The following is a 14,372-nucleotide window of genomic DNA, read 5'->3' as shown; positions in this document are numbered from 1 at the left end:
GTAATGTCTCATGCTATGTTGTTTTCCTAATTAGCTAATTGGACATATATCGCTCAATTATGTGCTGACAATATGTTGTTTTCCTAATTAGCTAATTGTACATATTTGTCAAGAAGGTATATTACTCAATTTTTATGCTGATTCGCTATCCTGTTCCTTTCTATTTGTTTGCAATAGACATGCTACTTTAGGTGTATGTCAATGGCAAGTTGGCCGATAGTGGTATTGATATACAAGGAGTAGATATGCATACTGAACATGCCATGTATACATTGGCATAATGGCATGTTCAGTGAGATTGTTCCATGTTCAATTTGTTTGTACTATTAATTCAATTTGAGAAATTTAGATGGACAAGAAGGACAAGAATGTTGCAAAAGCAGATTGGGATCCCCGTAGTACCACAATTTTTTGCAAGCTTGCTGTTGAGGAGATCCATGCTGGTAATAGACCTCTTGGTGGATTAAATGCAAGAGGTTATCAGAGCTTGGGTCAGAAGTTTTTGGCTCAAACAGGGAGGAATTACACTTAGAAGCAATTAAAAAACCGTTGGAACAACCTGAAGATCTTGTACACTTTTTGGAAATCACTCTTGAACAATACTGGGCTTGGGTGGAATGCAGAATTAGGAACAGTTTCAGCAAGTCAAGAATTTTGGGAAGAGGCCACTAAGGTTATATATTCCCCAGCATTGTATATATACATTGCAATTTATTATACTATGAGGCCACTAATTTTATTTCATTGTCCAGGGACAAAATCAGAGAGAGAAGAAGGCGTTGCGTTATGGTCCACCAAATAACCTCAAAGAAATGGAGTTTATGTTTGAGAGGAGTCATGTATCCGGTCTGTCTGCATGCATCCCAGGTGAAGAAGGCACTGGCAGCCACATAAATGTTGATGATGAGGATGCGGAAGGTATGGAGGAAGACATTGCACCCATGATGGCTGCTAGGACGCAGCAGAAGCGGAAGGGAAATTCTAGTAGCCCAACGAAGATTAGCCCAAGGAAGAAGGGGAAGAATCCTATGGTTAGGGTCATGTCACGCATGGTGGATGATGTCATTAGCTCTAACTCAGTAACCTCAAAAGCATTGACTGGTGACTACACTCATCAGGCAATTAGAGAGGTGATGAATTTGGCAAAAGAAGCACGAGCAGTTGAAGGGAGTGATGAGCATTTCATGGCTACAAAACTGTTTGTGAAAGCTGGAAATCGTGAAATATTTCTCACTTTTGAGACAAATGAAGGGAGGCTCAATTGGCTCAAGAGATGCTATGAAGAAAGGAAGAAATAATATCCTATTTATATTGATGTTTTATTTCTTGAAATTCAACTTTTATGTAATAATGTGACATGAGACTTGGCTATTTATGAATGTTGTTGCATGAGACTTGGCTATTTATGAATGTTGTTACATGAGAGTTGGCTATTTATGCGTGTTGTTGCATGAGACTTGGCTATTTATCTGTGATGATGCATACTTCGACATATATGTATTATGTAATCGTTCATCTTTTTTGTGTAATAATGTGGCATGAGACTTGGTTGTTTATTATTCATTCAAAATTTATATATTATCTGATTCTATTTGTTGCTTTGTAGATGAGTTCAAGTGACACTGACAGTTCAAGTGATGATGATTACGCTAAAAAATTGGATATTGCATTGAAGAGGAGAAAGTTGGTTCTAGATGCAGCAAATGTTTTTGCTATGTACTATGGTCAAACTTTCTTGAAGAAGGCAGCAAGGAGACAACCTGATGTGACCGGTTATGATTGGGTCATCAAAACTTTGAATCAACCTAGATCTTGTTACAAGATGTTTAGGATCACCAGAGCAGTGTTTGATAGTTTGCATGATACATTGGTGTCAAACTATGGATTGAAATCAACTTCAAGTATGACATCTATCGATAGTTTGGCCATGTTTTTATGGACTTGTGGTGCTCCACAATCTTTTAGCCAAATTGACAATCGGTTTGAGAGGTCTAATGAGACTATCAGTAGAAAGTTGGCATATGTGTTGAATTGTGTCAACAATCTAGCAGTGGATATTATCAAACCAAGAGATCCTCACTTTGTTGCAGTGCATTCTAGGCTTCAAGATCCTCGTTTTTCACCTCACTTTAATGATTGTATTGGAGCAATAGATGGTACTCATATTCCTGTTGTTGTGCCTTCTGCTGAGACGGTTGCACATGTTGGACGGTATCGATATACTACTCAGAATGTGCTAGCTGTATGCGACTTCGATATGAGATTCACTTTTGTTGTTTCTGGATGGCCGGGTTCTGTGCATGACACAAGGGTGTTCAATGAAGCATTAAACAACTATGCTGATAAGTTTCCATTTCCTCCTGAAGGTATCAACATTACCTCTAAAGTATATTTATTTACATCATCTAGTTCATATCGCTGACATAGTTATTATATGTTTAGGAAAGTATTACCTTGTTGATTCGGGCTATCCCAATCGGAAGGGTTTTCTATCTCCATACAAAAGCGAGACGTACCATTTAGCGGAGTTTCGACAAGGCCCGGGTCCTATGGGTAAGAAAGAAGTGTTCAATCATTTGCATTCTTCCCTTCGCAATGTGATAGAGAGATCATTTGGTGTTCTCAAGATGAAATGGAGAATACTTCTTCACTTGCCAAGGTATCCAATGTGGAAGCAATAAAAAATTATCATTGCATGCATGGCCCTTCACAACTTTATTCGAGAAAGCCATTTGCAAGATAATCTATTTGATAGATGTGATCAAGATGAAGATTACATTCCAAATGTTAGTCAAGCATCATCATCTCAACACGAAGAGAGCACTAGTGCACATGAAGAGAGCGACATGAACACTTTTCGTGACAATATTGCAAATGCTTTGATGAGCATGAGAGGATAGGCTAGAAGTTATGATCCGTGTCATCCTCAAAACAGGAACCATGCTGTTCTTTTTGTTCTTCACCTTGAGAGCTATGATCAGGGAGTGTTTGTGTGAGGATAAGGTTAAACAATGAAGCTTTTGACTGGATGTCTCTTGGTTTCTGCCTCTTGAGCTGTCCGTTTAGCCATCGTTCTTTTTGTGGAGTGTTATTTATAGCTCTAGTTCAGTAGTGCATTCTGAAAGCCAAGGTTTCCATGGTGGTAGATAGATAAAATTTCAGAAATACACCATCCAAAGTAATCAACCTCAAAAATACATGGCACACACCAGCAAGGCATCCACGAATGCCAATTGCATCCTAATACCAGTTTACAAAACCTAAACAAATCCACTCCAAACATTCAGGGGCATAAGAGACATTTCAGCTCATAGCCAATCATCCACAGCATCCAGAAGTGGGGTCGCCAAACAGGTCACTACTTCTACAGAAGCAGCTTCTGGAGAAGCAACCCCTCCAGCACATAAGCCAGAAGCAAGCTTCTCCAGAAGCAGAAGCCCAAACAAACACGGCCTAAGTACGACATGATATGACACAAAAAGTTATTGGGCCTGCTGGTTTGGCATGTAACCCCAAGCTATGCCATGCTGTGACTGAATGTGCAAGCCATTAGGCAACACGGCCTAACAGAAAATGATCCAAACGGCATACTAACCTACTAAATATACGTAGCTATCAGTGACATGGGAACCAAGGGTCCCTAAGTCCCGAGACCAAGACAGCAGAGTGCCACGTGGTGCCCTCCCTTGGGGATTATCTTCCCGAGGTCCAAGAAGACCAAGTTTCGGGAGAGGGTGCTCAGGGTCATGAACAGTGGTCCCCGAGTACTCGAGTTCCCCGAGGACCCGAGAAGTACAAGTTCCGGAAGAGGGCGCTCAGGGCCATGAACAGTGGTCCCTAAGTACCCGAGTTCCCCGATGACCCGAGAAGACACAGTTCCGGGAGAGGGCTCTTGGGGCCATGAACAGTGGTCCCCGAGTGCCCAAGTTCCCCGAGGACCAAGAAAGGTATATCCGGGAGAGAGTGCTCAGGGCTATGAACAGTAGTCCCCAAGCACTCATAGTTCCCCGAGGACCTGAGAAGTCCTTTGCCGGTGGTCCCCACAAGAGCTCAGTGGTGAGGTGTCAATTGGTGAGAGGCCTGATGCTGCATTTAAGAGGGAGCATGGCCTGTCACTTCTAACCACTCCCCCACGCCTGCTGTCAGTCCCTGCCACTGCTTGGCAGGGAGGCGTGGGGACATTTAATGCGGCGGGTCCCATCGCGCATCATCCGGCGCGCCTCGGGATATCATCATAGGGCTCGAGGCATATCGCTTGCCGCTCTGCTGTGTCAGGCTCGTCCTGACCGAGTAGGTACGCGGGGTTGCTCGGTGGCTGCCCGGTGGGCCCTCCTTGCTGCACCCGCTGAAAAGTGGGATGATGATGATAGAACCGGACAGGGGCGCGTTTTCAACCCCCTCGTAACGTCAAGCTGTAGCCCATGATGGTTGCTTTCCATTTATGCCACCTTGGAACTCGTGCCCTCCTTTCTAGACACGCTAGGCCACCCCGACGGGGTAAAAGAAGGGGCGGGCTCCCTGAAGGAGCGGGAGGGAGACGAAGGCAGAATGAGTTCTTCAGGACCAAGACAAGTTCAAGAAGCACAACAGAGTAGAGGCTCACGTAGACCGAAGCTCTAGACTTAGACAAAAAAACCCTTGTAACACAAGAGATCCTTAGAGAGGCATTTCCAGAGCATTTATAGCATACACACAGGAGTTGGGTATTACTCTTCGTGCAGCCCAAACTTGTATAAAATCCCCTGAGCATTTATTTCCTCTAGCATCCGATCATCCATCCCACCTGCATCTCATTTACTCCAATTTATCTCACGTACGAGATAGATTCAGAATCATCCCTCCGGCCGAATCTCAAGGGGGGTCCCTCTGGATCCCCGCTTGTGGAGTTCATCCTTCGACAGCTGGCACGCCAGGTAGGGGGTTGCATCCCTGAATAAATGCTCAGGGGACATCTGCAGGAAAGATGGCAGGTGGACATCACCTCCAATGCACCGGCTCCAACTCTAGCAAAGAGGTGGAGCCCATCGCTCAGGAGGCCCCAGTTTCTGCTGTTCCTCAGTAGCAGTAGTGGTCGGCCCGTATGGTAGCCCCCTCGCTTGGGGACAACGATGCTGGGCCCAGCAGGGCCATCGCCACCGTCGCAGGTGGGCCTCCTAACCCTCAGCAAGCGACAGACGCCCATGCCGCGAGATCTACGTCCGGACAGCGGTGGGCACCGTTACGGCGTAGGCTCGCCTTCGGTGACGCTAGCCCTGGGAGTATGTTGCTTGCGGTGCAAGCACTCCTCAGGCACCCGCCTGTCCAGGCAGTGGGGGAAACTCCAGAAGGCCGTTGGCTGTAGGAGGTGGCCGCCGTGGTGGGCACAGCTCACTGGTAGGTGCTGGCTGAAAGCTCTCGTGCCACCTCCCACCGTGGCGCAACCAAGGCCGGTCCATCCTCAGGTGGCGGCAGAGCCGGCCGGGGGGCCTCCAGGCGGAGTGATGCCCCCCTGGCCACAACCGGAGCCCAGGACCTTCGCTTACATCTCAATGAGCGGAGGGCCATCGAAGATGCGTGCGTCACGCTTGAGCACCACCGGAAGTCCCGGCACGAGGTCGAGGCAAAGGACCAGGCTTCCTCTATGCCAGCCCATGACCGCCGGGTCTCCCCGGTGCGCTGGCGTTCGCCTCCCAAGGGCGCTGCTCGCGCCGCTGGATACGACACAGCTGTCGCGCATTCACCAGCGAGCTCCGTTGGGTCAACTGGCCCATGAGTTTCAGGCCAGAACTACCGGAGAAGTACGACGGGTCCATCGACCCCGTTGAGTTCCTCCAGATCTACACCACCACTGTCAGGGCAGCGGGCGGCAGTGAAAAGGTTATGGCCAATTACTTCCATGTAGCCTTGAGGGGTTCTACCTGTTCCTGGCTTATGAACTTACCTCCAGGGTCTATTAGCTCCTGGGATGATCTATGCCACCAGTTCGTGGCCAATTTTTGGAGCACCTTCACACGCCCCGCCTTGGATTGCAACCTCCATGCCGTGAAGCAACAAGAAAGAGAGATGCTGGGACGCTTCATACAGCACACTTCAGCCAGGTCCGCAACACCATTCCGCGGATAACCCCCCATGCCATCATCGTCGCATTCCGGCAGGGCGTCCGCGACGAGCGGATGCTCGAAAGGCTATGTACGCATGAGGTCGAAACCACCGCGGAGCTCTTCGCGTAGGCTGACAAGTTCGCAAAGGCGGTGGAGGCTCGGGCGTGGCATGTCCCACGCCCTGAGCAACCCACTGCCGACCAACATGGTTCTTCCCGCTTCGACAAGCGGGAAAAGAAAAAGAGAAGTAGGCGTAACGCTACCCCTGTCGTGCCGTCGGAGGGCCCTACCTGCAGGCCGGCACGCCGGGCGGCTCCCGACAGGAGGCCCGCTCCCGCGAGGGCTCCTGCTCCCCTAAGGGCTCCCGCTCCCGCGAAGCCTGAGCCGGGAAAGTGGTGTGAGATCCACCAAACTAACTGGCACGACCTCACTGAGTGCTGATCAGTTAAAGGACTCATCGAAAGGCGCCAGAAGGAGTGCGAGGAGCACCGCAGGGGTGGCGACGACAAAGCCGCCCCCGAGAACCAAGAGCTCGGGTTCCAAGAGCCCGAGCACACTGTCGCCTTCATCAACAGGGGCACGTACACACCCTCCTCTCGTCGTTGCGTCAAGACAATGCGGCGTGAGGTGTGCTCGGCTACCCCCAGCACGGCGGCCGCAAGGCCTCTGAGGTGGTCAGAGACCCCAATCACCTTCAGTCTGGCGGACCACCCCGCGAGTACTGCAGGCGTGGGGCGACTACCTCTAGTAGTGTCCCCCACCATCTGCAATGTAAAGGTCAGCATAGTGCTGATCGATGGGGGTGCAGGCCTGAACCTCCTGTCCCAGGAGGCCTTCAAGAAGCAGCAGGTGCCTTCCAGGCGCCTAAAGCCATCGCTCCCGTTCTACAGGGTGACATCGGGACACACTCTGCCCCTCGGACAGGTCGAGCTACCCGTCACATTCGGGAGCCGGGATAATTTCCGGATGGAGAACGTTGTCTTCGACATCGCGGAAGTCCCCCTGCCCTACAACACCATACTCGGGCGCCTGATGCTCGCCCGATTCATGATGATCACGCACTATGCATACCTCACGGTTAAGATGCTGGGTCTTGCTGGCCCCATCTTCGTGCCCGTCGAGATCGGCAGCGCTGTCTCCTGGGCTGAGCAGCTCTACTCGGCCTTGGTCTCTGCTCGGGCCGAGGTCGAAGGACACCTAGGGGGCCCAAGACCCTCTTCATCGAAACCCTGACTCGTCGCCGACGCCTCCATCCCTACGAAGGAGGTCGTGGTGGGCGAAGACTCGTCCCAGGTCGTCTGGATCGGTGGTGACCTGGGCGACAAATAGGAAAGCGCGCTCGTCGCCTCTCTTTGGGCTAACATCGACGTGTTTGCATGGTAGCCGTCCAATATGCCCAGGATCCCTAGGGAGGTGATCGAGCACCACCTTGCTGTGCGGCCAGACCCACGGCTGGTGAGGCAGAAGGTCCGGCGGTAGGCGCTCGAGCGCCAGGAGTTCATCTGGGAGCAAGTCAGCAAGCTCCTCAATGCCAGCTTCATCTAAGAAGTCCTCCACCCAGAGTGGCTGGCAAACCCAGTCATCGTCCCGAAGGCCAACGGCAAGCTACGCATGTGTGTCGACTACACCGACCTAAACAAGGCTTGTTTGAAAGATCCTTTTCCTTTACCCCGCATAGATCAAATTGTAGACTCCACTACATGATGCGATCTTTTGTGTTTCTTAGATGCAAATTTGGGTTATCACCAAATCCGCATGGTCAAACAGGACAAGGAAAAAACATCTTTTACTACCCCGGTGGGGACCTATTGCTATATCTCAATGCCTTTTAGTTTGCGCAACGCTGGGTCGTCTTTTCAGCGGGCCGTGCGCATTACCCTTGATTCGCAGGTTGGCCGCAACGTCGAAGCTTACATCGACGACCTCGTGGTCAAATCCTGAGACTGCGCCACCCTACTGGAGGACTTAGCCGAGACTTTCAATAGTCTCCGCACTACTCGCCTGAAGCTCAACCCCGAGAAGTGCGTCTTCGGGGTACCCGCATGCAAGCTCCTCGGTTTCTTGGTTTTCAGCTGAGGAATCGAGGCCAATCCGGAGAAGATCTGGGCCATCGAACAGATGCGTCCCCCGGCTCAACTCAAGGAAGTCCAATGTCTCGCTGGTTGCATGACGGCCTTGGGGCACTTCATCTCCAAGCTCTGGGAGCGAGGGATCCCTCTCTTCAAACTCCTGAAGAAGATCGGTCACTTTGACTGGACATCGGAGGCCGAGCAGGCCTTCAAGACTTGAAGAAGTATCTCACCTCACCACCCGTACTGGTGGCCCCCTCCGAGGGCGAGCCTTTATTGCTCTACGTCTTGGCCACCCCTCAGGTCGTGAGCATGGTACTGGTGGTGGAGCGTGATTAGTGCTCTGGGCAAGGTGCTGGGTCCGAGCTCCCAGCCGCCCTCGAGCAGCATTCGATTCTCGAGGCTCCTCCCGAGAAGGTAGTGGAGCCCGAGACCTCGGCTCCTCCCGACCAGGGAGTTGAGCCAGAGAGACAGACCGGCCCCGACCACTGCGCCGAGCTCGGGGGCTGTGATAAGCCCTCGGGCGAAGCCTCAGTTCGGGCCCGCTGTATACAACGACTGGTGTACTTCATTAGTGAAGTCCTTCAAGACGCCAAGACAAGATACCCTCAAGTCCAGAAAATGCTCTATGCCGTACTCGTCGCTTCCCGGAAGCTGCGCCATTACTTCCAGGCGCACAAGGTCTCGGTGGTAGCCACATACCCACTGGGGCCGATCCTCCAGAATCGAGAAGGCACTAGGCGTATCATCAAGTGGGCAGTGGAGCTGGCGGAGTTCGATCTGCACTTCATCAGCCGTCAGGCAATCAAGAGCCAGGCTCTGTCCAACTTTGTGGCAGAGTGGACATCGGTCCTCGATGAAGGGTTGCGGGTAGGCTACGCTAGCACAAAATAAATTTTCTCTACCGCATTCAACCAGGAAGCCATGCGAGTAGGGGATCATGAATCGTTACCACTTGACGAGCAGTGCAGCGGAAGAAGAGTTGGAGCAGACCAATCCAACGTCGTGCGCGTCAAGTAGTCGATCGTCAACCTCATCCCGAGCACGTCCCGAGCACCTTCCGAGTACTCGCGGGTACGTCCCGAGTACTCCCGAGCAGATCAGCACCGCAATAGTAGCAGCGCCTCCACGGTATCCACACGTACAAGGATGGAATCGCCGTGCGCCGGTGTGCTAGCACCGTGCGCCCGGCTAGGGTTTCGAAGGGAGTTCGGGAATAGGAGGCGGCTAGGGTTTCTAAAGAACACCATGCGCCTTGGCCCCTGCCTATTCTTATATAGAGCACACTAATGGGCCTTTAATCAACATTAAAGCCCATTATGACTCTAAACCCTAATGGTCCTTTAATCAACAATAAAGCCCATTAGCAGATCCAATCCGCAAACTCGATCGCCTCTAGGGCATATTACCAACAATCTCCCACTTGCACTAGAGTCAGCACAAGTTTTATATTCCATCCCCTTAAGTGTGTGACCCGTTAGGTTCATGTGTAAACGGCCGCTATCCGGAAACCCTTTTCCGAATTGCAAGTCAATAGCGGTACCTAGCAGGACATATTGACTCCCGAATGCACACAAAGATCATATCGGCTGAACCTTGATATACTCATGCACCAATCCCTTTACCACACGATACCAGTCAAGCTCAAGGCGAGATTCATGCCACCCTTGTGATAGCTCGACCATTCACTCGATCAAGTAGTGGATTCACCATGATTAACTCTTTAATCACATTGGCATGGCCAAGGACTTTCCAATCCAACTACCTCGAGGGGCCCAGAGATATCTCTCCCGTTATTTAGGAGGGGTAAATTCCATCTTGATCACTCACATCCCATGACATGTTTCATAACATACCCGAAAGCAACCTTTATAACTACCCAGTTATGGAATAGCGTTTGGAAGCCCCTAAGTGTGTTACTACACATTCTGGAATCAATGATGATCTCAGGTCAAAGGATTCTGTAGGTACACCATTTGAGATAACAACTGATGGCACATTAAAAATAACAATCCCAGCAGTATCTCAGGGTGGGTCTATCCAACATCATGTTCTCTAACATGTGTCCACATTACTGATTTGATATCTCCATATCTATGATCCGTGAAACATGATCATCATTCAGTCAAATGTGCTAATCTATAAATCATTATTGTCCCACACAATGATATGAGATTAGGGACTATTTAGAATAACATCATAAAAACAAAGAGTTTCACAAACAAGTCACATACTTGCTGATCAATGTAAATGATAATTATTCATGGAACCAGATAACAATTATCCAAAAGTACATTAGCATAGACAGAACACATTCTCTCACATGCACTAGAGTCTATCCCGCAAGTATCTAATACCCATAGAGCTCAAGTGTGCCTCATGCTTGGGCTGTGGGAGAGGCTTCGTCAACGGATCAGCAATATTCGAATCCGTGTGCACCTTGCATATCTTTACATCACCTCTATCAATAATCTCTCGAATGAGGTGATAGCGCCGAAGTATGTGCTTGGACTTCTGGTGCGACCTAGGCTCCTTGGCTTGTGCAATGGCACCACTATTGTCACAATAGAGGTCCATTGGACTGGACGCACTAGGGACCACACCCAACTCAGAAACAAATTTTCTGATCCAAACAGCCTCTTTTGCAGCTTCCGAAGCTGCGATATACTCGGCCTCCGTTGTGGAATCAGCAACCGTTTCTTGCTTGGAACTCTTCCAACTCACCGCACCTCCATTGAGGCAGAACACAAAACCAGACTGCGATCTCGAGTCGTCCTTGTCGGTTTGGAAGCTAGCATCGGTGTAACCATTTACAACGAGCTCCTCCTCACCTCCATAGACTAGGAACATATCCTTAGTTCTTCTCATGTACTTGAGGATACTCTTTACTATAGCCCAGTGACATTCACCTGGGTTCGATTGATATCTGCTCGTAACACTTAGAGCATAGGAGACATCTGGGCGTGTACAAAACATAGCATACATGATGGACCCGATAGCAGAAGCATACGGGACCGCACTCATCCTCTCGAGCTCATCAGATGTCTTAGGACATTGATTCTTGCTGAGAGTGATGCCATGTGACATTGGCAAGAAACCTTTCTTGGAATCTTGCATATTGAACCGATTCAATACCTTGTCAATGTACGTGCTCTGGCTTAATCCGATTAGTCTTTTCGACCTATCTCTATAGATCTTTATGCCCAATATGTATGCTGCCTCTCCTAAATCTTTCATTGAAAAACTCTTTTGCAATGAAGATTTGACAGCATCGAGCATTGGAATATTATTTCCGATCAATAATATGTCATCCACATATAAGACCAGAAACACAAGTGCGCTCCCACTAGTCCTTTTGTAAACACAAGGCTCTTCTTCATTCTTGATGAAACCAAACCCTTTGATCACTTCATCAAAACGAAGATTCCAACTCCGAGAAGCTTGCTTTAGTCCATAGATGGACTTTTGCAGCTTGCAAATCTTCCCAGCATTTTTCGGATTGACAAAACCTTCAGGCTGTGTCATGTACACATCCTCACTTAGGTTTCCATTAAGGAAAGCCGTTTTGACATCCATTTGCCATATCTCATAGTCGAAATATGCAGCAATTGCTAGGAGAATCCGAATAGACTTTAGCATTGCGACGGGCGAAAACGTTTCATCATAATCAACACCTTGAATTTGCCTGAAACCTTTCGCCACCAATCGTGCCTTATAGATGTGAACATTTCCATCAACGTCTATCTTTTTCTTAAAAACCCATTTACACTCGATAGTTTTCACACCATCAGGTGGATCGACCAAGTTCCAAACTTGGTTTTCTCTCATGGATTCTAACTCGGATCTCATGGCTCCAAGCCATTTTTCGGAGTCTGGTCCCACCATTGCTTCCGAGTAAGTCTTAGGTTCATCATTGTCCAACAATAATATGTCGCGCTGCCCCGTGGTTAGGAACATAAACCGCTCGGGTGCACGACTGAACCTTTCCGACCGACGTGGGGCTGGTGTCTCGACAACAGGTTCTGCAACATCTTGCATACCGAGTTGTGGTTCAATAGGAGCTGAAACACTTTCAAGTGGTTCCCGAATTTCTTCGAGTTGCACCGTGCTCCCACTAACTCTCTTCGCGAGAAACTCTTTCTCAAGAAAGACACCATTCCGGGCGACAAACACTTTGCCTTCTTCCCGGTTATAGAAATAATATCCTTTGGTTTCCCTAGGATACCCCACAAAGAAGCATTTATCAGATTTGGGAGTGAGCTTATCAGACGACAAACGTTTTACATAAGCCTCACAACCCCATATCTTAAGGAAAGACAATCCGGGACGCTTCCCGGTCCATATCTCATATGGTGTCCTCTCTACAGCCTTAGATGGAACCCTGTTTAACGTGAAAGCAGCAGTTTCTAGAGCGTATCCCCAGAAGGACAATGGAAGATCAGATTGGCTCATCATCGACCGGACCATGTCTAACAAAGTTCGGTTCCTCCGCTCGGACACCCCATTCCATTGTGGCGTGCCCGGTGGAGTCAATTGTGGAACGATTCCACATTGCCTTAGATGATCACCAAATTCATGGCTCAAATATTCACCTCCACGATCTGATCGCAGAAATTTAATTGTCTTGCCTATATGATTTTGTACTTCATTCTGGAACTCCTTGAACTTTTCAAAGGATTCAGACTTGTGCCTCATTAGGTAGATGTAACCATATCTACTAAAGTCATCGGTGAAAGTAATGAAATACTGAAAACCACCTCTAGCTGTAGAACTCATCGGTCCACATACATCTGTATGTACTAGGGCCAATAATTCATTTGTCCTCTCACTTCGACCAGTGAAAGGCGTCTTAGTCATCTTGCCAAGTAAACAGGACTCGCATGTATCAAATGATTCGAAATCAAATGAATGTAGAAGACCATCTTTATGGAGCTTCTGCATACGCTTCTCATTTATATGACCTAATCGACAATGCCAAACAAAAGTGGGATTCAAATCATTAAGCCGAGGCTTCTTTGTATCAATGTTATAGATAGTTATATCCTCAAGATCCATTATATATAATCCATTTACTAATGGACAATTACCATAGAGCATACCATTCAAAAATATCGAACAACACTTGTTCTTTATTATGAATTCATAACCGTCTTCTTCCAAACATGAAGAAGAGATAATGTTTTTGCCCAAGGCAGGAATATAATAACAATTATTTAATTCCAAAACTAATCCTGAGGGTAGCGATAAGGAGTAAACGCCAACGGCCAACGCAGCAACTTTTGCACCATTGCCGACGCGAGCATCCAGTTCGCCTCTTGCACACTTCCTAGTCCTTTTCAGTCCCTGCAACGATTTGCAAGTATGAATCATTGATCCGGTATCAAATACCCATGAATCATCAGGACGAGTAGCAAGATTAATTTCAATAACATTTATACCTGAAGATGAAGTCTTACTTCCCTTCTTCTTTTTGAGTTCTTCCAAGTACAATTTGCAGTTCCTCCGCCAATGACCAGTCTTATGGCAGTGGTGGCAAGTGTCAGAAGCGGCAGGGCCAGCCTTGGGCTTTCCAACAGGTTTAGGCTTAGAACTCGAGATCTCATCCGAAGTTTTAGCCTTGTCCTTGCGCTTTCTCTTCTTGCTATCCTTTTGAACCATCATCACATGACTAGAGCTCTTCTTAATGCTTTCCTCAGCAGTTTTTAGCATCCCATGCAATTCAGCCATGCTTTTCTCCATGCTGTTCATATGAAAGTTCAAAATGAACGGCTCGAAGCTCGCAGGGAGCGACTGGAGAATTACATCCGTAGCCAACTCAGGGCTAAGGGGAAAACCAAGTTTTTCCAGGCTTTCAATGTAACCAATCATTTTGATCACATGAGGACTGACTGGACTGCCTTCTGTTAACCTGCACGCAAACAAGGACTTTGAGGTGTTGTACCTCTCGGCCCGAGCTTGGTTCTCAAACATGCCTCGGAGTCCCACAATCATATCATGGGCATCCCTGTTCTCATATTGCTTCTGAAGCTCAGAGGACATACAGGCAAGCATGAGGCAGCTAACATCCAGTGAATCGTTGGTGTGCTTCTCATAAGCCCTCCGATCCGCGGCAGGAGCATTATCAGCTGGTTCATCAGGATAGGGGACCTCTAGAACATATTCCTTTTTCTCTTGTTTGAGAACAATTCTCAGATTTCTATACCAATCAATAAAGTTTGTTCCA

The 14,372-nt window shown here is 48.4% G+C and overlaps 3 protein-coding genes across 3 annotated transcripts; 2 read left to right on the top strand and 1 right to left on the bottom strand.

The window, feature by feature from the left end:
- The first annotated feature begins 538 nt into the window (after window positions 1-538).
- On the top strand, window positions 539-1,298 carry LOC133892176 (uncharacterized). The gene is made up of 2 exons (XM_062332892.1): window positions 539-673; window positions 753-1,298. Exon 2 carries the CDS (start codon window positions 813-815, stop codon window positions 1,296-1,298), a length of 486 nt encoding a protein of 161 aa, XP_062188876.1. The 5' UTR covers window positions 539-673; window positions 753-812.
- Window positions 1,299-1,606: 308 nt separating this feature from the next.
- On the top strand, window positions 1,607-2,422 carry LOC133892175 (protein ALP1-like). The gene has a single exon (XM_062332891.1). It carries the CDS (start codon window positions 1,607-1,609, stop codon window positions 2,420-2,422), a length of 816 nt encoding a protein of 271 aa, XP_062188875.1.
- A 10,959-nt stretch (window positions 2,423-13,381) lies between these two features.
- Window positions 13,382-14,144, bottom strand: LOC133893553 (uncharacterized). Its single transcript, XM_062334602.1, has 2 exons — window positions 13,588-14,144; window positions 13,382-13,492 (listed from the first exon to the last, which is right to left on the bottom strand). The coding sequence occupies exons 1-2, from the start codon at window positions 14,138-14,140 to the stop codon at window positions 13,476-13,478; spliced, it is 570 nt and encodes a 189-aa protein (XP_062190586.1). The 5' UTR covers window positions 14,141-14,144; the 3' UTR covers window positions 13,382-13,475.
- Window positions 14,145-14,372: the final 228 nt, after the last annotated feature.

The sequence above is a fragment of the Phragmites australis genome, chromosome 15 (genome assembly GCF_958298935.1).
Source record: "Phragmites australis chromosome 15, lpPhrAust1.1, whole genome shotgun sequence".
Lineage (NCBI taxonomy): Eukaryota > Viridiplantae > Streptophyta > Magnoliopsida > Poales > Poaceae > Phragmites > Phragmites australis.
Note: the sequence above shows the minus strand (reverse complement) of the source record. Positions and strands in the feature narration are given on the sequence as shown.

Excerpts from the sequence above, each read along its gene's own strand:
- LOC133892175 (XM_062332891.1), top strand. The coding sequence starts at position 1,607 with ATGAGTTCAAGTGACACTGACAGTTCAAGTGATGATGATTACGCTAAA.
- LOC133892176 (XM_062332892.1), top strand. The coding sequence starts at position 813 with ATGGAGTTTATGTTTGAGAGGAGTCATGTATCCGGTCTGTCTGCATGC.
- LOC133893553 (XM_062334602.1), bottom strand. The coding sequence starts at position 14,140 with ATGATTGTGGGACTCCGAGGCATGTTTGAGAACCAAGCTCGGGCCGAG.